General features: G+C 44.2%; 1 protein-coding gene across 1 annotated transcript in view; it reads right to left on the bottom strand.

Moving 5' to 3' along the window:
* FER1L6 (fer-1 like family member 6) overlaps nt 1-22,952 on the bottom strand; it is a gene marked incomplete at its 5' end in the record, with an annotated part of 170,748 nt that overhangs the window by 113,337 nt on the left and 34,459 nt on the right. The window contains 10 exons of the mRNA XM_081214331.1: nt 49-220; nt 980-1,088; nt 5,618-5,970; nt 8,925-9,117; nt 10,137-10,323; nt 11,163-11,319; nt 12,610-12,688; nt 17,030-17,092; nt 21,437-21,568; nt 21,665-21,719. Of these exons, the coding sequence (XP_081070457.1) occupies nt 49-220; nt 980-1,088; nt 5,618-5,970; nt 8,925-9,117; nt 10,137-10,323; nt 11,163-11,319; nt 12,610-12,688; nt 17,030-17,092; nt 21,437-21,568; nt 21,665-21,719 (1,500 nt within the window). The remainder of the gene's footprint in view (nt 1-48; nt 221-979; nt 1,089-5,617; nt 5,971-8,924; nt 9,118-10,136; nt 10,324-11,162; nt 11,320-12,609; nt 12,689-17,029; nt 17,093-21,436; nt 21,569-21,664; nt 21,720-22,952) is intronic.

Here is a 22,952-nt window from a genome sequence, read left to right as displayed (position 1 = left end):
CTTCTACTGTCAGAAACCCCGGCTACTCTCACCTGCTGTGTCTCCTACCTGTTCCCTTCTGTCACGAGTGGCTTCTCGGGGTGAGTGGTGGAGACCATGGGCATGGCTGCGTCTCCTTCTCCTTCAGGCAGCAGTGGAAGGGCATCTTCTTCAGCTGGGTCAAGTGACTTCTTCCTATTCCCATGATGCAATCCCCCATCAATTAAGTTCCCAACGTTACCTGAAGAGCCAGTAGCAAGGGGAGAAGAGCCAGGTGTCAATAAGCAGAATCAGGCTGCTTGGCAGAAAGGATCCAAGTTTATGTCTTCCCAGGGCAGGGAAATAAACTCTCAGTATGAAGGTAGAGTGATGGGCAGACCAAAGAAATAAGATTGACAATGATACTAAGCCATCATCAACATACGTCTTAGGTTCTTTTTTGTAAAAATTGCTTAAGTTACAAATTAACTGGATTCCATCTCCATTTCCTTCTGCTCCACTGATGGAGAACTTCCCAAATATAAATCAAGACCTTCCCTGATGGAATGCTCTTTCTTGGAGTGGTTTTCCCAGATGTACATCAGTCCAGGAAGATTGCTGGGAGTTATAATAACAGCACCTATTATATGTGTGGCATGTTGCATGCATTAACTCATTAAACCCTTGCAACAGCTCCATGAGGAATTATCATTATCCCCATTTTATAGACGAAGAAACTGAGACCCAGAGAAATTAAGTGAGCCTAGGGTAAGGGAACCAGAATTAGTAGTTCAAGTCTGTCTGAATGCAAATTATACTATTAATCCTTTCTTTTAAGTATGAAAATAAATCTATCCCTTACATATTGACACCAGAGGGGACAAGGATTTATTCATATCTTCCTGAGGTGCAAACCTCCAGCACAGTGTTACCATCTTCACGTAACACACTAATTCATTTATTTAAGAGGTAGGTATAAAGTTCATGCCATGTGCCAGGCACCGTGCTTGTCTGCACTTACCAATAGAAACTTCAAAGCTAATGGGTTTATCTCCAATCCTCCGGTCAATCATGGTAGCTTCAAAAAATGCTCCAAAGAGTAAAAATTCCTCTTGTTTTTCTGGTACAAGCTATAGAAAGAAAAAAATTCATTAGACAGGGCTGGCTCTTTTTTTAGCAGGAGGAAGCTGAATTAGTGATGCCAACCCGGTCCAAGGTAATTTATAGAAACTTGAGTCTTGGTGTCAGCCTGAAATGGCACATAATTTCCCCTCTAATCAGACTGGCAGAAACCAGGACCTACAAACTGCAAATCCAAACTCAGCCATTTATCTAGAATGATGTCATCTCCACCTTCTGAGCTTTAACCTTACAATCAAATTTCCTTTTATTTTATTTTTTATTTTTTTTGCGGTACGCGGGCCTCTCACTGTTGTGGCCTCTGCTGCTGCGGAGCACAGGCTCCAGACGCGCAGGCTCAGCGGCCATGGCTCACGGGCCCAGCCGCTCCGCGGCATGTGGGATCTTTCCAGACCAGGGCACGAACCGGTGTCCCCTGCATCGGCAGGCAGACTCTCAACCACTGCGCCACCAGGGAAGCCCTCCTTTTATTTTAAAGGTAAGCTTGGTATACGTATCTTTCTAAGAGGTTGATTGTTCAAGGAGCATGTGTAGCTGGGACACCACATGACACAGCATCACATTTCTGAGCGAAGAAGCTGAATGAGCTGGATTTATAGTCTGTTCTTTCTGGTTTTACCCTTGGACTTATTAAGCTCAACAGAAAAAGCAACACGGTTCATTTAAGGAAATAAAGCAGTCGTGGCTTCATAGATTAAGAGCTCCCTTCAATCAAGAGCCCTGACCTCTGTTCCTCTCTCTTTTTTGAGACCCTTCCTTCACACACGAGCCTCCTGTGCTGTTGGCATCAGCAGGAAATGTTTCTATTGACCAGAAAATGTGGGACAGGGTGGGGACCCAGTGCTTGCTCTTAGTCACAGAGCACACACCACTCCCACCTGCCCCACTGTGTCCCTTGGCTGTAAGCCAGCCCCTTATCGCACCTTCATGGGGCCAAGTTTACTATCTGGGAGGAGGTTAAAAACCACTCAGAGACCTGAAGGGAATGGAGGCCATAGAGCCTGGAAGAGGGACAGCAGGTTCCAAGGCCAGGCAATCCCCTTTTCAAATCCCAACTCTGCTACTTCCTAGCTGTTGACTTTGGGCAAGCCATGTCCATTGTCTGGGTGTCATTTTCCTTGTCTGTGAAATAAACATCATAGTAGGACCTACACGGGGAAGAAATGAGATCATCCATGTGCAATACCTATTATAAAGCCTACTCATATCAATGCTGCAAGTGGCAGTCACCATAACTATTTCGACTATAATTCATGTCTTAATCCCACCCACCCTTCAAGGTCCAACCCAAATGCCTCTTCTTCTGGAAGCATCCACTGACTCCCTGAGTTAGAAAAATGATGATGGTAATGTTTACAGAACTCTTACTATGTGTCAGATGTGGTATTAAGAATTTTACCTACATTACCTCATGTAATTCTCATAACTATCCTAGGAGGGGAATCTTTCTATTATACCCATTTAAAGATGAAGACACTGCAATTCCATGAAAGATTAAGATATCTGTCCAAAGTTACTAAACATGACTAATATTTATTGAGCACTTACTATGTGCCAGGCTCTGTTCTAATAAGCACTTTGTTGTATTAATTCATTAAATCCTCACTGTGAGCCAATGAAGTAGAGGTTATTATTGGAAATAAACCTAAGGAGCTTATGTCACTTGCTCAAAGATTCAAACAGAGGGAATATTTGTCCAGAGGCTGGGGCAGTAACCACTGCACCATACTGCCACATCTTAAACCCAGCTGTCTTACTTGGGAGCCCAACATTTTAATCATTATACTGCACTCACTCCAGGAAATAATAGCACTTTCTCTGTCCCTACTTATCGCACTTATCACTTTCCACTTCCTGTATATTTATTTTGTATGTCTTATCTCCATAAATTTCATGGAGTCAGACTCTATTTTTATTCCTTCCAATGTTGAGGATTTAAAAATGAATACAAAGTTTGACCTAAGGGAGAAAAGCTTTGATGGTGGTGATGAGGGTGAGTTTTGAAAGCCAGCAACGTGGGATTTCATTTGTCCAGATACGCAATGCGAGTAAGGCTGCAGCAAGGGAGATTAGAGCTGGAGGACCCTGGAGAGCTAAAAAAGAAGAAGATGCTGCAAAAAAGGGATGTTACCATGTTGGTAAGGGCGAGCTCTGAGCTGTTGAGGCTCTGGGAAAGGTAGAAGCCCAGTGTGGTGGTTTTAAAATATGTCCACAAATTCTTGGAAAATCTTCCCCTTAAAAGGTGAAGGCTAATTTCCCGCCCCACCCCTTTCAGCATGGCCTGGACTTGCTGCTCATTTCTAACAATTAGAATGTGGCCTAAATGTCAGGGTGTGACTTCCATGGATTTGGTCATAAAAGACACCGCAGTTTCTGCCTTGCTCTCTCTTGGATCACCCACTCTGGGGGAAGTCATCTTCCATGACGACACTCAAGCAGCCTATGGAAAGGTCCATGTAGTGAGGAACTGAGGCCTCCTGCCCACAGCCATGTGAGTGCGCCATGTTGGAATCAGATCCTACAGCTTGAGTCGAGCCTTCAGATAACTGCTGCCCCTGCCAACAGCTAAATGGGAACCTCATGAGAGATTCTGAGCCAGACCCACCAAGCTAAGGTATTTCCAAGTTCCTCACCCACAGAGGAAATAAACATTTGTTTATTTTGTGCTGCTAGTTGGGGGTAATTTGTTATACAGCAATAGATAACTAATAAACACAGCAAGAAACTGACCACAAACCAGAAAGCCAAGATTAAGAGAGGAGGGAGAGGGCTTCCCTGGTGGCGCAGTGGTTGAGAGTCCGCCTGTCGATGCAGGGGACGCGGGTTCATGTCCCGGATCAGGAAGATCTCACATGCCGCGGAGCAGCTAGGCCCGTGAGCCATGGCCACTGGGCCTGTGCGTCCAGAGCCTGTGCTCCGCGATGGGAGAGGTCGCGGCAGTGAGAGGCCCGCGTACCGCAAAAAAAAAAAAAAAAAAGCGGGGGGAAGGAGAAATAAGGGTTTGAATGAAATAAAAGTTTGAATGAAATAAGGGTCTGAATATTCCCCTCTCAGACCACGCAATAGCCAAGATGGCCCCCTGGCCTTGTAGAAAAATGGATGTTCTACCCCACATAAGTTCCCAGTCACCCTGGCTTTCTGCTAGACTTTACTTTTTCAGATGACCTCAGCAAAATATCTTGAAGATATTGACTTAGGTTAAAGAAATCTTCAACCCACCCCTTTCCACTTTGCAATCTCTGTTTAGAAAAGAACGGTTGGTCTCAACAGGGACAGATACAGGGAATATCAGTTTAGGTGGCCACTAAGCTACCCACAATTTTTGGCAAAGTCCAAAAACAGTCAAGCAGAGTGGAGAGCTCTGAATAACCTTCCCCTGGTGGTGAGAGTAAACCATAGAAACACACTAGTAACCACAGCAATAGCAAAGGTATTGCCTGCTCACCATGGATGTGCTAAGAACTCTGCAGACCATTTTACAACTATTCCCTCATTCACTCCAGGAGGTGCCTACGACAGAGGGACCATTACCACCCCATTTTGTTGATGAGTAAACTGAAACACGGAGAGATGTTAGTATCAGAGCCATGAATAGGACCAATCCCCAAGATTTCCAACCCTGAGCTACAACCTCTCCCCGGCACTGTTTCTTAAGATTTATTAGCTCCCAGCAGTAAAATTAAGCGGCTCTTCCAAAGCTAAGGTGACCGACATACTAAAAATCCTTCCATGTGTCTAGTCTCTACTAGGAATGGACAGCTCAGGAAGACTGGCCATTGCCTCCCTTCCCCATCTAAAATTATTGCCTGGATGACCTGAGAAACACACTCCCAGAGGTAGAATCATCCAAGCTGTAATCTACCCACCAAAACATAAACTTCCTTCGTTTGCAACTACAAAGTACTATTGCTAAACAATTGAGAGGATATTCATGGTTTGTATTCCTCTTGGAGCCCCAGATCTCTCTACCATAACACAGAACTGGGCTAAAAGATGCTGCTGTGCATTATGTTGAATCACAAGCAAAGATAACCACTCCTTCCAATTGTGATTTCCCCGCAGCCGTGGCGGGGGTGGGGGGGGCTGGAGAATAGGTTTCTCAATTTCTTTCATCCCACAGCTTGTCACCCACTCTCCTTCCTCTTTATCCCTCATCCCACATTATCTCACATCCAGAGTGTACGCTAAGCTCACAAAACTAAACAAAATCAGGACACAGATAGACTTCAGTCCATCACCCCACCACCCACTCCCACCAGCTCCCCCAGAGCCCTTTTATTTATTTCTCTTTTACTTTGGTTGCCATGGGAATCCGTATTTGGGGGGGACGCGGATGGAATGTATAATGAGCAGATGGCTGTGATGTGAGCAGGAAGAGGCAGCCCCGGAATCCAGGGCTGAGCCAACACATGTTTTGCAGGGGCAGTGTCCCCTCTGCGGGTCTTTGGAAGCCTGTGGCAGGTGCTGTCCCTGCTCTGGGCTCAAATCACAGACACGGTGGAGCAGTGCTCAGACCTACCTCCAGGGGCGCATCAAAAGGCTCCACCTCGACCTCTGTTGAGTTGGTTTTGTCTGAAGCCTGCTGGGCTCTTCCATCATCAGGTTTGTCACCCTTGCCTTTACTTGAGCCTTTGGAAGATTTGGAGTCTTTGTCCTTTGAAGACAGCTTGTGCTCCTTGAGTGCCTTGGAGAATTTAACCTCCTGTGTCCCTCCCGAGAGGATCTCCACAGCAATCTCCACCAAAAGTCTGCCCCTGAATGACACGCCTTCTCTGAAACCTTCATTCAATTCCTGGTAGCCATCCATCAGACTTTGGTTCCTGGGTGAGCCATACAGGTTAATCCAGGCAGGTCCAAATGTGGGTAGAAAGCCTGTAAAGATACCAAGCTTTAGTTGTCTAGTTATGCTTTCAAGCTGGCTATTTTTTTTTTTGCTTTATGAAAATTGTGCACATTCATTTAGAAATGTAAAATATAAAGAAAAGACAAGATAAAATATTTACAGAATATCCTGTCATGGGGAGTTCCCTGGTGGCCTAGTGGTTAGGATTCTGGGCCTTCACTGCCATGGCCCAGGTTCGATCCCTGGTTGGGAAACTGAGATCCCACAAATTTTTGGTGAGGCCAAAAAACAAAACAAAACAAAACAAAAAAGAATATCCCAGACTTCTCTCGTGGCACAGTGGTTTGATCCCTGGTCACACAGTGGTTTGATCCCTGGTCTGGGAAGATCCCACATGCCACGGAGCAACTAAGCCCATGTGCCACAACTACTGAGCCTGTGCTCTAGAGCCCGTGAGCCACAGCTACTGAGCCCTTGTGCCACAACCACTGAAGCCCACGTGCCTCAACTACTGAAGCCCCTGCGCCTGGAGCCCGTGCTTGGCAAAAAGAGAAGCCACCGCAACGAGAAGCCCCTGCACTGCAATGAAGAGTAGCCCCTGCTCACCGCAACTAGAGAAAGCCCGCGCACAGCAACGAGGACCCAACACAGCCATAAATAAATAAATAAATAAATAAAATTTTTAAAAATTTATATTAAAAAAAACCTGAAGACAGGGGTGGCTTGGACCAGGGCGATGGTAGTGGAGATTGAGAGAAGTAAATATTCTGAGATATATTCTAAATGTAGAACTGAAAAGACCTGGTGACCTTAACTTACTCTTAGCATAAGTAGTTTCCCTTCTTAATACAGAGCATCTGGGAAAATATACGGTGTCTATGCAAACATCTCTTTGACAACAGAATATTCCATTTTGACAGGCAGTATATAGCATGGTGGTCCTGAGCTTGACTGCCTGGGCTCAAATCTCAACTCTCAGGTCTGCCATTTTCAAGCTGTGGAAGTTTTTTAACTTCCTAATGCCATGGTTTCCTCAACTGTAAAATGGGGGTGCTAATAGTATCTATCTCACCTATCAGGATTAAAAGAGATAATATTAAGTGCTTCACACAGGTCTTTAAGAGATGTGTAGAATATTAGCCATTACTCTTAATAAGTATATATATCATAATTTGCTTAACAATCCCCCCGCTTTTTGATGAGGAAAAGTTTCCATATGCTTTATTGTTATCAATAGTTTTATGCCTGAAAACTTCCTCTCTCCATTCCCCCCCGTCCCCCTCCCACGGCCCCCGATGTCTACTTTTTAAACCATTGTTATGCATCTCCCTGAACCCATCAAGATGTTTCTGAAAAGTTGTGGGTAACATGTTTGTTTGTTTTTTAATTTATTTATTTTTGGCTGCGTTGGTTCTTCGTTGCTGTGCGTGGGCTTCCTCTAGTTGCAGTGCGTGGGCTTCTCATTGCAATGGCTTCTCTTGCTGCAGAGCACAGGCTCTAGGTGCGTGGGCTTCAGCAGTTGCAGCACACAGGCTCAGTAGTTGTGGCTCGCGGGCTTAGTTGCTCCGAGACATGTGAATCTACCCGGAACAGGGCTCGCACCCGTGTCCCCTGCGTTGGCAGGTGGATACTTAACCACTGCGCCACCAGGAAAGTCTGTGGGTAACATGTTTATGTCTGGTTGAGAAATCCTGTAGGTGGACAGAGCATGCTTTCTGCATAAAGAAATCTTGTGGTAAATCCTCCTACATCATGAATATATAAACAGTAGATATTTATTAAGGCCTTTCTATGGTGTCACTCTGTGCAGGGCACAAAAATATGTAAATCTCATTCTCTGCTTAAGCCAAGCCTTCAGTATAATGTGTATGTGTGTGTGTGTGTGTGTGTATATATATATATATATATATATACACACATATACACAAATATATACATTGATCAATGCAAATTTGTAGTGCAGAGGAAGACTGCATTGGAATTTTAAAAAGGGAAGGTAGATCGGGGTATTTAGAGAATTAACAGCTATTAATTTAGGTTTTATAAATAAAGAGCTTTATCTTGGGTGAAAACTCCTTTGCCTGACTCAGTGGATTAGCTGGGACTCTCCATTCTTGCCCTGGCTTTCTGAGTGCAGTCAGCAGGACCTCCCTGAAATACTCATGCTCTTGAGCTCCCATTGTGAGTTGAGGGCACCATATTTTTTGGACCATTTAAACACGTACAAACCGGGACTTCCCTGATGGCACAGGGGTCAAGAATCTGCCTGCCAGCGCAGGAGACACAGGTTCGAGCCCTGGTCTGGGAACATCCCACATGCCATGGAGCAAGTAAGCCTGTGCGCCACAACTACAGAGCCTGCGCTCTAGAGCCCGCGAACCACAACTACTGAGCCCACGTGTCACAACTACTGAAGCCCGCACGCCTAGAGCCCGTGCTCCACAGCAAGAGAAGCCACCGCAATGAGAAGCCCATGCACCACAACGAAGAGTAACCTCTGCTCGCCGCAACCAGAGAAAGACCGTGACCAGCAACAAAGACCCAACGCAGCCAAAAGTAAAAATTAATTAATTAATTAAATTTTTAAAAAGAAATAAATAAACATGTAAAAACCATTCTTAGCTTGTGAGCCATACAAAAATACGTGGTAGTCCAGATTTGGTCCATGGATCACAGTTTGCCAACCTCTTATCTAATCTAAACTCTTCATTTTTCAATTAAGAAACCTAAGGCCCAGAGAGAGGGAGTGACTTCCTCAAGGACACACAGCAATGTTCCTGGGAGATGTGGGACAGGGAACAAGCCTCGTGGTTCCCAGAGTCTGGCTCTGTTCACCACCCTGAACCAACCCAAGCTACAGGCCACACAGAGGATGGAAGGTGCCTAAGACATTGCCTGCTCCAACCCTCTCTTTTTGAAGATGAAGGCTCTAAATCAATCATTTGGAGACCCTATCTCCAAGTCAGACACGTGAGGCCCTTACCTTTATCTCCATCCTGTTCATTGGAGATTTTCTTCAAGTCGATGAAGTGGGTTGCCAGCACTATATTATTCATGCTGCCTTCATCCCATACCTGGATTTTCACCCTCCGACACAAGGGAGGGAACATTTCCTTGAAAACCACCTGTTCGTGCCACACAGGATTGGCACAGTTCTTCTGCACTGTGGTTCGCCCCTAAAAAACAAAGCCAGGAAAATGTGAGCCACAGAAGGAAATGAAAGGGGCCCTTGACCGACTAAAGAAAACTCTTTACACCAGCTGGAAATATAAAGTGAGTTGTCAAAAATAATGAACCTGATTCCACCAACACCCATGGAAATCAGTTACACCCCATGAACATTACTGGTGTCCTATTCTGTGCCAGACACTGTGCTGGGCATCTGGGACAAAGGTGAGTTGTCACAGGTCCTGCCCTCAGGAAGTTCTCATCATCCACTGGGTTGGGGTGAACTTGACACCTGTGTATGAAGGAGTGGCATACATCTCCAGGATTGCAGCAGATATAGTTAGAGCCTGACTTCATGTTTTATAAAAGTTGGACCTGGTGCAAATCCCGTCCCTAGTCTGGACCTCAGTTTCCTCGTCATACAATGGAGGTGGTGTCCTATATGGGGGTTATATATGTCCTATATATGTCAATGGGGTCCAAGATAGAAATAGTCCAAGGTTCACCCTGCCAAGGGGAGGGGCCAGGTGGAAACAATATGTGTGTCAGCTGAAGCTTCCAAGTCCGGCCAACCAGGATTAAGCTCTGACCATGTGCCCAGGCCCTAGCACTTCCAATGGCTCTTGAGCAGGGAACAGCTGGGAACAGGGATGTCCAGGCTTACGCAGGACAAGGACTAGCTGGGTAGATTGTAGAGCAGATTGAAAGGGAGGTGGTAATCCTCTGGGGACCGGGTACTGGGCAACAGCTCAGAGAAGCAGCCAGAGGTGAGGAAGGAGGCCTGCCTGCCTGGGTGCTGAACTGCCATCCTCCCCTCACTTCTCTCCACGAGCTCCAATGGTGAGGGAGTGGGTGACCCTCCACTACTTTCCTGCCATGTGATGTAAAGCCTTTTTGTGACAAGCTTCCTCTCTCTGGGCACTTCCTAATTTAGATTTTAACTTAATGTCATTTGACCAGCAGTGTCCTGGGTAAAGAGCAGGATTCCAGTCCAGGTCTGCCAGGATTGGTGATGACCCTTCCTCACCGTCTGCCCAGCAAAGGAGACCTCCACAAAGGGATCCACGAGGTCCTTACTGTCACCCACAAATGATTTGGTGATGTTCGCCATGATGCTGGAGTTCATTTTGGGCAACCCTTCAGCTTTGTAGAGTCTCACGTAGAATCTGGCCCAGGGTCTCTCTGATGGAAACCCTTGTGGGATCAAAAGGTTCCTTGGGGGGGACAAAAATAAGACATAAAAAAGCTTTCTCACTTGAAAGAGTAGAGAAAAGGTAGAGGCAATTTGGAGGCAGAAAGAAGAATTCTGATACAGGAGAAAAATCTGAAAAAATAGGATTCATCGCTAAAATGAGTTTGCTTTCTAGTGTAAATGACAGCACAAGGTGTGAATAGAGTGAATGCAGTACTCCAATAAAAATTAATTTAAAAAAAATAGAGCGGGCTTCCCTGGTGGCGCAGTGGTTGAGAGTCCGCCTGCCAATGCAGGGGACACGGGTTCGTGCCCCGGTCCGGGAAGATCCCACGTGCCACGGAGCGGCTGGGCCCGTGAGCCATGGCCGCTGAGCCTGCACGTCTGGAGCCTGTGCTCCGCAACGGGAGAGGCCACAAGAGTGAGAGGCCCACGTACCGCAACAACAACAACAACAACAAAAATAGAGTGAATGCAAACTCGTTCAGGTCCTGGAATTAAAGAATAAACACTTAAGAGAGGTGCATAAAGTCTTCCCATTTTACAAGCTAGTGGCTGAAATTATTCTTCCTTCAAAGAAAAATCAACTAAATTCAGAGCAATAGGATAGGCTTAGGAATAGTTTATCTCTTATGGGTTATTATAGGAAGACAGGCTGTTCTTGTCCTAGAAGCTGACCTCCCAAAGGACAGTGATGCCTTTGATAAGACACAACGTGGTGCCTCTGACAGAGCAGAATCCCCACTGGACAGGCCTTGAACTTGGAAGTTCTCATGAACCCGTAAGGAAAGAGAGAAGAAAGAGACATGGAAACTGGGACGTATCATTTCTCTCGCATGGTCCTCGATGGACCTGTCTCACTTTTCTATGTGCTCCTTGGCATCAGAGGCTTTGGGATGGCTCTTTAAGACATCTCCTTTCCCAGTCACGCTGATGTCACACCTCAGGTACCCTTTCGTGCCAGTCCTGATGTTGCCGGGGTCCATTAGCAGGGCCCACTTGTCGGAGAACTGATGACCTGCAAAACGTCCTGACAGCTCAGATATCCTGCACGGATGCACCCCGACGCTCCATCCAGTTCTCTTCCTACCCGAAGCCTCCCCACCCTTTACTCCCCAGGAGGGGCCAGCTCATCACAGTTATTTCCAAGTCTCGTGCTGCCTCTCTCTCTTCCTACCCACGTCTCCATCTTTTTCTCCAAACTGCCACAGGGGGTTGGGAAGCCTTCAATGTAGTGGAAATTGCCTGGACGGCAGTCTAGCTTTGACCGGAGAGGAGGACCTTAATGCAGTGTAGAAGCCACACATGATTTCACAGGCCATAAACGCTGCTCATGGATCTTTTTGTTTGACCTACACGGTGAGCCCAAACTTCAAAACTCTTACAAAATCTAGACTTCAGGCTTATCTTTTTAAAGACTGTTAGATCTGGCCACACGGAGCCCACATTTCCACACGACTGTAGGTGGTAAGGAGTTGAGTAGATGCTACTCCTTCCACAGGGGTTGTGAGCCCCGCCCCCCATTTCCCATAGCCTCTGTCACCCCTGACTGCATTAAACCCAGCCCACTGCACTCAGCGATGCTCACTGCCTGGCCCCCTTGGGGTCATGTGAGTTGGAATCACTGTTGAAGAGAAGGGGCCTTTCATGAGAAGGTCTATGTGTGCTGTTGGTTCTGTTACTTATTAGCTCTTGACCTTGGACAAACTACCTAGCTCCTCTGACAAATCAGGGTTAATAATAATAATTACAGCAAACCCACGTATGGCACGTCACAGTCATTATTCTGTGCTAGATCCTATAAAGTGCTTATGTATACATTCTTATGCATATATTCACTTACGTATATATTCACTTAATCCTCCAACAACCCTATAAAGGAGGTGCTATTTTATCCCCATTTTTACAGATGAGGAAACGGCAGCACAGAGAAGTCAAGTTATTACCCAAGGTTGCACAGCTAGGAAAGAGTAGAGTGGAATTTGAAGCCAGGCAATCTGGCCCCAGAGTCCATATTCTTAACTTCTACACCCTTCCAACTTTCCTTCTTGTGTCTCGCAGCAGTAAATTGGACAGAATTTGTGAAAAAAAAATTTTTAACTGCTCAGATGTATGAACATATAAGATATTTGTATCATTAGATTGTGAACTTTGAGTAAAAGAGCCATGTCTTGCTCCACTTTGTAAAACTGGTGCTCAGTGTTATTGAATAAATGGATACATGGAAGAACGCATAAACTAACTGACCTTCAGGTGTCACAGTAAGAGAAGAGTAACAGAGAGAGATTGGGAGGCAATGCTTTCTCACCAGGTTGGTTGTACACAGTCCCCAGGTCCACTTTGAAGGAGCCGATCAATACACCTCCTATCAGCTTGTGGTGAAAGACCTGGAGAGAGATGGAGTGGTGAGTCCGACAACACTAGATTTCTCTTTGAGGATAAATCTGTGAAATGGGTTCATGACAAACCCATTCAAAGCGGATTCTAGGCCTTGAACCTTGTCTGGCCTTCACACTTATCTGGAGCACAGTGACATTTGGTTATCAAACCTCAGGGCTGGCTGTACAGGGCGTCCAAAGTATTGCAGCTGTACCTCATCTCCTAGCAGGATTTTAGCTAATTTTCTATTGAAGGACACCTATCAAATCTCACTGCCTAAAACGTGTTTTTTGCTTGTTTGTTTGTTTGTTTGTTTGTAGCCAAAATGAACTCTAGGGCAGCCCACTCTTCAAACCCATCTCTGCCTTTTGAAATGTTATCCATCTTTAAATGCCTAGAGCAAATGTTGCCTCCTCTGAGCAGCCCTCCCTGATCCTCTGCAGATGAAAGTATTCCCTTTCTCTCCTAAAATCCCACAACACTTTGCTCACAACTTTCTCAGAGAACTCATGCTTATTGCCTTGAGAAGTTTTGGACATGTACAATAGTCAGAACAAAGGAGGCTGTCGTCCTCAATATTTTGTCTGATTAGAAGTCAGCAGCGTGCCTGGCTGGTTACAGCAGCACATTTTTATGTTAATACCATTAAGATTAGGAAGTTCTAAAGGAAGCTGGCAGAGCTGGGCCTGAGTCCAGAAGTCACACTGCATGAAAAATTGCTGAAGAATCAGGAGTAGTTTAACTTTTTTTTTTTTTTTTTTTGTGGTACGCGGGCCTCTCACTGTTGAGGCCTCTCCCGTTGCGGAGCACAGGCTCCAGATGCACAGGCTCAGCGGCCATGGCTCATGGGCCCAGCCGCTCCGCGGCATGTGGGATCTTCCCGGACCGGTGCACGAACCTGTGTCCCCTGCATCGGCAGGCGGACTCTCAACCACTGTGCCACCAGGGAAACCCCCAGTAGTTTAATTTTTAACCCAGAAAAGAGAAAACTGAGAGTGTGGAAGAAGAGCAATGGTAACTCAAGTGTCTTCAACACTTGAAAATACTGCCATCTAGAAGAGGGAGTAGGATCCCTGTGTGGTTCCCAAGCTACAGGAAGAGAGATTTCAGCTCACTATAAAGGCAATTTTTATAACAGAACTTCCCAGCAATGGAATGGGCTACTCTAGAAGTAGTGACCTCCCCATCTCTGGATATAATCAAGTAGTGCCCAAGAACCCCATGTCATGTGTCATGGAGGTGGTGGAGAGGGATTCCTACGCCAGCTGGAAGTTGGACTAGATGGTCTCTGAGGCTTCCTTGTAACTGTAAGATTCTATGCGTTCCTTGATTCAAGTACAGTTGCCTACCTTCTTCTACCCACCACATGGCCTTGTTCGTAATAAACACTCAATACACGTTCAGTGAGTTAATGAGTGATTGACTAATTGAATGATGGATGAGTGAGAGAGTTTCATAGCTTCTGAACAGATCCTTTTGAAAGAGGCAGTAAGAAACAACACATTCAATTGATTTCCAAAAATGAAGAAAATGAGAGCCCTTCCCAGCTCCCTTCCCGCTCTTCCTCCCTTGTCCAAAGTTTGCAAGGGTGTTAGAGAACAAAGGGGAAGTAAGGACAGTTTGGCTTCAGTTGAGGAGCTATTTAAGTCCACAGGCACAAAACTCACCTCAAACCCCTCATGCTTAGAGCTGCTACTGCAGCTTCCCAAAGCCCTGAGCAAGAACACGAGCTTTACTCAAGCTCTCTTCTCAGATCAAAGGCTTCTTGGTCCCTGTGGGCATAATGAGCCAGAGCCCCAGACGGATATTTATTTATTTATTTATTTATTTATTTATTTTGTGCGGTACGCGGGCCTCTCACTGTTGTGGCCACTCCTGTTGTGGAGCACAGGCTCCGGACGCGTAGGCTCAGCGGCCATGGCTCACAGGCCCAGCCACTCCGCAGCATGTGGGATCTTCCCGGACCGGGGCACAAACCCGTGTCCCCTGCATCGGCAGGTGGACTCTCAACCACTGAGCCACCAGGGAAGCCCCAGACGGATTTTTAAATAACAGGAGGCCTCCTCAAATCATCCACCCAGTGTGAGCACCAGGCAATGCTGGTGTGGTCAAGCATTAGGTTACAAGGACAAGGGCATCTCACACACAGAGAGAAGGGGGCCCTGCATGCCTGGGGCCACTGTCAAGGGAAGGTGGTCTTTGGCACCACCAGGGTCTGCTACAGCCTGGCTGTCCCAACAGCATTTGCTTACAGCACTGGCCCACTTCTCTCACATGGAATTTTTTCTGGACATGCTAACTTTTGGTTCATGGACTAACAGAAAACATATTAAACACTCCCTTTTCAAGGGTAGTTTTCCCTTTAAAATCTTCAGTCTCTATCCCCAAGTGTCTTTTAGGGAGACCAAAGTATTCTTTTCTTCCAAGTGAGGAGAACAGAGATAGGCAATACCAGCTTTGATCCTCTGCTAAAAATCCACTTGCCCCGCAGCGAGTCATGACCCTTGTCTATGATGCCATATAAAACCTAGCTATTGGACTTCCCTGGTGGCGCAGTGGTTAAGAATCCTCCTGCCAATGCAGGGGACGTGGATTCCATCCCTGGTCCAGGAAGATCCCACATGCCGCAGAGCAACTAATCCCATATTCCACAGCTACTGAGCCTGCACTCCAGAGCCCGCGAGCCACAACTACTGAGCCCACGTGCCACAACTACCGAAGCACACGCACCTAGAGCCTGTGCTCCGCAGCAAGAGAAGCCACCACAGTGAGAAGCTCCTCACCTCAACGAAGAGTAGCCACCGCTCGCTGCAACTAGAGAAAGCCCACACGCAGCAACAAAGACCCAATGCAGCCAAAAAGTAATTAATTAAAAAAGAACCCTAGCTATTAACTATTCATCTGCACTCTAGACAGTTCCCTAGGAGCCTGTTATAAAGCCAATCCCACAAACAGGTGGTTGCCTGCGTGATGCAATGAGACATCCTGGGCAATGTTCCAGGTCCTGAAATATCTTCTCACCACCTGTCATCACGCCTGAAATTCATGTGTGAAGAATGTTTGGGTCCTAGTGACTTTTTATTCCTCAAGAGTCACATTCTTCAAGTACCCCCGGGAAAGAGAATATCATGATTCCACTATTACCTAAGCCTTAATGTACGACTTATATATAATATGCATACATATAATGTAATGTAGTATAATATAGTATAATTTATATAATAGAGATTGAGTGGGTGATAATGATAGGTAAGGAAGTCTTCAAGACAAGTTTTGCCATCTTCATAACTCTGCTCAGGGTTGGTGTCACTGTTCAAAACATTTCCTCATTCTCCACACATCTTACGTTGTCACATACAGTAGGAATTCTGTTCTTTCAGAATTTATTGGGGAGAGAGCACCTACTCTTCAACCCCCCTGCCCATCCCCACCACACTAAGGCATACACACCCCCACTGTGCGCTTCATGGGAGAAGCAGAGATTTCTCAGACTGGTGAGATGGATGCAATGAGCCATCCACAGCTCTCTGTTCCTTTACTGAGTGGTGTGATGTGAAGTTGGCAGTGATCCTGGTTGGCCTGCCCTACCCTCATTTGGACTAATACGGCTTCAACACGGGCACTTTCCTTCTCATTCCTGCCCTCTACAGGGTGGGCCAAGCTAGTAAGGCACCTGTGTGGACCAGGAAGCTCTCTCCATCTCTACTCCTCAGACTTGATCTGTGGAGACAGGAAATCACCCGCAGGGCTGAGGAAGGCTCTTTGTAGCAGACCCGACCCGCCGTGGGCAGGTCCTGATGTTTACACTCAGAGACAACTATTAAGACTCCAAATGGCAACCACTTGCTCCGAATCACATTTTCCGGCTCAGCATTATGGATATATTGGGTTGCTTCCTGCTTCTTGTTCCTATTTCTCTATTTATTACCAAATAGGAGGGGAATGGGGGTTGTGACTAATTATTATTAGTGTGGCTATCACCCCAAGAGAGAAATACTAACATTTGCTTGATAAAAAGAAAGAAATCAACTCAAAATGCCAATCTATTAAGATGTCATTTATACTTCACATATATATTTCACATTCCCACATTAGTCAGCTACACAATGGCTTGATGGTAGCTTACAACTTGCTTCCAGCAAGTATAGAACCTTTCTTGAGTCTGTTTTCCTTCCCAGATGCCTCTGCACTGATTATTTCAAGTTCTATTCTGTTGGTTTCAAGCTCAACAACCCACACTCACACTCCTGAATCTATTCATTCCTAAACAACTGAGCTGCCCTAGAGAGTTCCCAAAGCCTAGAATCTCTTCCACCTCCCCTCACCCCCACCAGCAATGATATACTTACTGAGATTTTGATGATCTTGTCAAAAAGATGCAACTGGGGCCCAATGAAGTCGAAGACAAAGTACTGGAAAACATAAAGTTCATTCTGACCATAAATTCCTGGCTTGCATGTAAGAACTCTGTTCTTGGAATAGATTTAGATCTGCATTTTTCTAACAAATTGCTGCAAAGTTGTCAATGACATAACTGTATCATCAATTGATTGGCCCTCCCCTACTGAAAGTCATTTAATTTGTTTTCATTTTTTTTCAAATAGAAAAAGAAAGTATCACCAATTACATCTTTATACAACATATTTGTAAGTTTTCCTCTAAAATGGACATGAGAATTGGAATTGTTGGGTCATGGCTTGTGTGCCTGTAAATTTTTAGTAGCTAGCATAAAACTTTTTTCCAAAGGAGCTAAGCCATTTTACATTCCCACTGGCAGCATATGAAAATAGCCATTCCCTTGCCAACCCTTGAACTTTCAATTCTTTTACATTTATCTATCTATCTATCTACCTATCTATCTATTTATCTGTTGCCTATATATAATGATGAGTGAAAGTATATTACAGTGTGGTTTTAATTTGGAGTGAACTTGATTAAAATCTGATTTTCTCAGGATTTTTCAGCTTCAAACATCCCTGTGAAATTCCCAAGACTGACCAGGGAAAGAATGAAAAGAAATTATGCATAAGGGAGATTTCTAATTTGAGGAAAGCAATTGAATTCTAGAGTTGAAGAAAATATATAGACTGCTCTCCATATTCTACAGTTAAAGAGACTGGAGATGAAAGAATTTAAAAGACATGTCTGGAGTCATATAGCTAGTTATCGCTGGGCTGGGGGCCAAAGCTGAGTTCTCCTGAAGTTACTATAAAAGGAATTCAAGTGCTAGATGTTTCACCATTGGAACTTTATTTAGTGCCTCCCAAATGTGAGGTAGGAGGCTCCTCATGTAGAAAACTGGTGTAGTGCTTTGCTGTGGGTTGTGTGTTTTGAGGACTGATAGGGTTGGGGGAGGCTGGTAGGAAGTTGTCTCATGGATTGTTTTGTGTTTGAGCTGCAAGATGGAGGAATGACACAAGGACATTAAAGACGAAAATGACAGCAGTAGGAAAGGGAGAAGTGATCACTAACAGCCTGCTGTTAAAGGCAACACAGAAAAACCAAAACGTGAAAGCTGAAAGATGTCATCATATACCATAATAAGAGACGTTCAAAATGGCCGTTCTTCAATATCAATGAAAAGTTACGTTATGTTCAGTGTCTCCTGTTTAAGAGAACAGGAAACTATGTATTACATTTCAGGAAGTTTTTTCATATATATATTCAAACTTTTTAAGAGCTTCGGTGTTCAGAATTTCTTTTATGTCCAAAACACTTGCATGAAGTTCTTCATTCTCTAGTGTATGAGATGCGGGGGTTCCTTTGGACCAATAAATTAGTTCTAATGTTTATTGCCTTCCACTGAGTTTCACATACAGTATTTCAGATTTAGCTGCCTCACATATGTTCCCTGGACCTCTGAACCCACACACATTTTTGTAGCTGGTAAATATTCCCCAGCCTCTACTAACTGGTTCCTTCAACATCTGATGACCTTTGGGCTTGAAAAATTAGAGTCCAAATCTGTAACAAAGATTCTTAATTCCACTTCTTTGTTTTTTACTTGATTTCCCAATGATTACACTTAGCCTAGTTGAATGTCATTTAGATCCAGGACTTGTATGCACAAAGCAAACATTAATATAATCGTCAACAAATCTGTAGAGCTTTGCAGTTTTAAAGCATTTTCATGCACGTTATTTCATATCACATTCAGGCCGAAAGATGTTATGGAGGTGAAGCATAGAACAGAAAGGAGAAAACTGTCACTTAAACACATCGTAAAAGTCTCAGAGGCGAAAATGATAAAGAGGAAAGGAGTTAACAGCTCAAAGTTGATTGGGGAATTTTCTATATATTTTATTATGCATACTCTCTCTGCCTGCCTTTTCAATTACCACTCTCATTAAAAAATTAATTAAAGGGCTTCCCTGGTGGCGCAGTGGTTGAGAGTCCGCCTGCCTATGCAGGGAACACGGGTTCGTGCCCCGGTCCGGGAGGATCCCACATGCCACGGAGCGGCTGGGCCTGTGAGCCATGGCCGCTGAGCCTGCGCGTCCGGAGCCTGTGCTCTGGAATGGGAGAGGCCACAACAGTGAGAGGCCCGTGCACCGCAAAAAAAAAAAAAAAAAAAAAAAATTAATTAAGAGTTTACTGCATTTTTTGACAATTCATGGTGTTGAAGTGCCTCGGGTTGAACAAGTACTCTTGCACACTGTTAGTTGGAGTACAAATTGTTACCTTTTTGGAGGGCAATGTGCTCATATCCAATTTTAAATGCATATACTCTTCACCCTAGTTATGCCATTTAAATATCATTATAAGTAGTATCCAAAGGCTGAAAAAAATTTTAATATCCATCAATGAGAGATCGGTGTAGTAAATTATAATATATCAATGCAATAGAAAACTCTACAGCAAAGAAGGAAAAATGAGATTGAACTATATGTCTTTTATATATATATATATATATATATATATATATATATATATATATATAAATTTATTTATTTACTTTTTTTTTTTTTTTTGGCTGTGTTGGGTCTTTGTTGCTGCCCATGGGCTTCCTCTAGTTGCAGCGAGCGGGGGCTTCTCTTCGTTGTGGTGCATGGGCTTTTCATTGTGGTGGCTTCTCTTATTGTGGAACACGGGCTCTAGGCATGCAGGCTTCAGTAGTTGTGGCTCGTGGTCTCTAGAGCACAGGCTTAGTAGCTGTGGCACACGGGCTTAGTTGCTCCGCAGCATGTGGGATCTTCCCGAACCAGGGCTCGAACCTGTGTCCCCTGCATTGGCAGGAGGATTCTCAACCACTGCACCACCAGGCAAGCCCTGAACTATATGTCTAGATACAGACTAATCTCCAAGATACATTGTTTTGTGAAAAGACCGAGGTCCAGGACAGTGTGTATAGAATGCTACCATTTGGCTACAGTATCTGTTTGTATTCTTATGCAGGCCTCGAATATCTCTGCAAGGGATACACAAATGCCTGGGGAGAATGGCTGTCTCCAGGGAGGGGCACTAAGGGATTAGATAGAGATCAAAGATCAGGGGGAAACACATATATCATATATATTTTCACATATATCATTTTAAACTCTGTATCTCTGACCATTTTTAAAAACTGTTGAATCTTTTTATTTAAAAACAAGAATTTAGTGTGTATAAATTTAGAAGCTTTGTGTCTCTCTTTGATGCTTTCCTTTACAATTTTTGCGCTGCTTAGAAAAATACCACCGTTGTACCTTCCAACACAGCTTGCCTATTTCAAAATTAATAATTAAATTTTCAATGTTTCTGCTATGCAAAAGAATGTATATCTTCTCCCTAACCAGCACAGTTATTGGATATAAGCTCAGAGCTTATGACAGATGAAGATGAGTTTATAAGAAATTGGTACAAGCACTATGGAAAACAGTATGGAGGTTCCTTAAAAAATTAAAAACAGAACTACCATAGGATCCAGCAATTCTACTTCTGAGTATCTGAATAAAACAAATACACTAATTTGAAAATGTATATGCATCCCTATGTTCATTGCAGCATTATTTACAATAGCCAAGATATGGAAGCAACCTAAGTGTCCATCAACAGATGAATGGATAAAGAAAATGGGGTACATATACACAATAGAATATTTCTCAATCATAGAAAATACTGAAATCTTGCCATTTGCGATAGCATGGGTGGAACTGGTGGGTAGTATGCTAAGTGAAATAAGTCAGATGGAGAAAGAGAAATACCATATGATTTCACTTATATGTGGAATCTAAAAAACAAAACAAAGGAACAACGTACAAAACAGAAACAGACTCACAAATACAAAGAACAAATTGGTGTTTGCCAGAGGGCAGGGGTGTTGGGGGGATGTGTGAAATAGGTGAAGGGGACTAAGAGGTATAAACTACCAGCTATAAAGTAAATAAGTCACAGGGATGTAAAGCACAGCACAGAAAATATAGTCAATAATATTGTAATAACTTTGTATGGTGACAGATGGTAATCAGACTTACTGCGGTGATCATTTCATAATGTATTAAAAAATTGCATTACTATGTTGTACACCTAAAACTAATATGATATTGTAAGTCAGTTATACTCCAGTAAATATTTTTTTAAAGAAATAAGAAAATGGATCTATTGAAAACACAGCAATGAATTCAATATCAGGAGGAATTCCTTGCCTCTCCTTTCCACTGTCTGTTAAATTTTGTAAGGTGGCTCTGCGTCGGCTTTTCTATTTGACTGAAGAATGCTGCAGAGTGGTGGTGAAGAGTGTGCTGGTGGAGAGGAAGCTGGGGACCTCTGTGACTTACTTCATTGTAAAATGGGCTGTTGGTTCCTTCCTTCACTGTGCTTTGCTTCTTCTCATCCCCAATTTCAATGATCACAACTGGGTTGATGTTCTCACCCACCAGCTGGTGGGCCTCAGTGATGTTTATGGCAATCTACAACACAAAGCAGCATGTACACACTCTGGGTCTGACTGTTCATTCACACAAGAAGAGCTGGGGGAGGCTTGGTAGGAAGAGCTCATCACTTACTTGGTAATTTTGGGATCTGACCTCCCCATCGTGGATCTTAGTCAACAGTTTTGATCTATTGAAAGAAAGTTTAACATATTTGTTTCATTAAGTAAGAACCTACCTTAGATCCATAAGCTGTGATAATATTTTCCCAGGTATTTCCACATGCTTTTATTTATATCACATATTCTCTCTCCATCTCTGGAGGAGATAAGTATAGATGGACACATGACTTAACCTCTCTATGACTCAGTTTTCCCATCCTAAAAAATGGCACTAGGGGCTTCCCTGGTGGCGCCGTGGTTGAGAGTCCGCCTGCCGATGCAGGGGACACGGGTTCGTGCCCCGGTCCGGGAAGATCCCACATGCCGCGGAGCGGCTGGGCCCGTGAGCCATGGTCGCTGAGCCTGCGCGTCCGGAGCCTGTGCTCCGCAACGGGAGAGGCCGCGGTAGAGAGAGGCCCGCGTACCGCAAAAAAAAAAAAAAAAAAAAAGGGCACTAATAATAGCCCTTACCACAAGCAGCGATTGCTACAAGTAAAAGATGTAAGCCATAGAAAGGTTTAACCCAGTCCCTGGCAAGACCACATGTCAATTCTTATTGTGAGCATGATTATCAGTATCATTTATTTTTTATTACACAGAATGAGAAACTGAGATGCCTCAGCAAATCAGTGGCAGAGCTGGGTCTAAATAAGGATCTCCCTAACCTGCTGTCTGATCCTATCCAGAGGACCAGTTTGCCATTTCTGTCTGGTAAATGTAGCAATTCTGAGTTTCGTGATTGCTTTTGAAAAAAAAAAGAAAATTGGTAAAAAAGAAAATTGCAAAGACTGACCAAGATGTCATCATCTCAGCGAGGTTTCACATTCCAGGGGATTTCATTGATCTGGACTGTCATGAGTAATTGAAAACAGATGTGCAACACCTGGGCATCTAGAAATTGGATAATAACATAAAGAGGTGAAGAATCCCTGTTGCCACAGAAGCAGCAATGGGTGGGATGTAAACTGAGCTTGAGTTCCTATTGAATTTTATTCTCTTGCCTTCTAGCAATACCGCTGCATTTGACTTCATTCCATTTCTGCTGATTATAATTGAGTCCAGTAGAGAACAGAGGAAACTAGTAAAAGTCTCAAGGCTTTGGAGTCAGGCCGATCTGAATTAGAATATTTGTTTTCCCCAATTTTGTGCTATTAGCCTTAATTTCTTCATCTAAAAATAGAAATAATAATTTCTACCACATAGGGTTGCTTTTAGGATTAAAAGAAATATTGCATGTAGGAAAGGGTAGATATCAAAGGGTA

The sequence above is a fragment of the Mesoplodon bidens genome (genome assembly GCF_964165515.1).
Source record: "Mesoplodon bidens genome assembly, chromosome: 16".
Classification (NCBI taxonomy): Eukaryota; Metazoa; Chordata; class Mammalia; order Artiodactyla; family Ziphiidae; genus Mesoplodon; species Mesoplodon bidens.
Note: the sequence above shows the minus strand (reverse complement) of the source record. Positions and strands in the feature narration are given on the sequence as shown.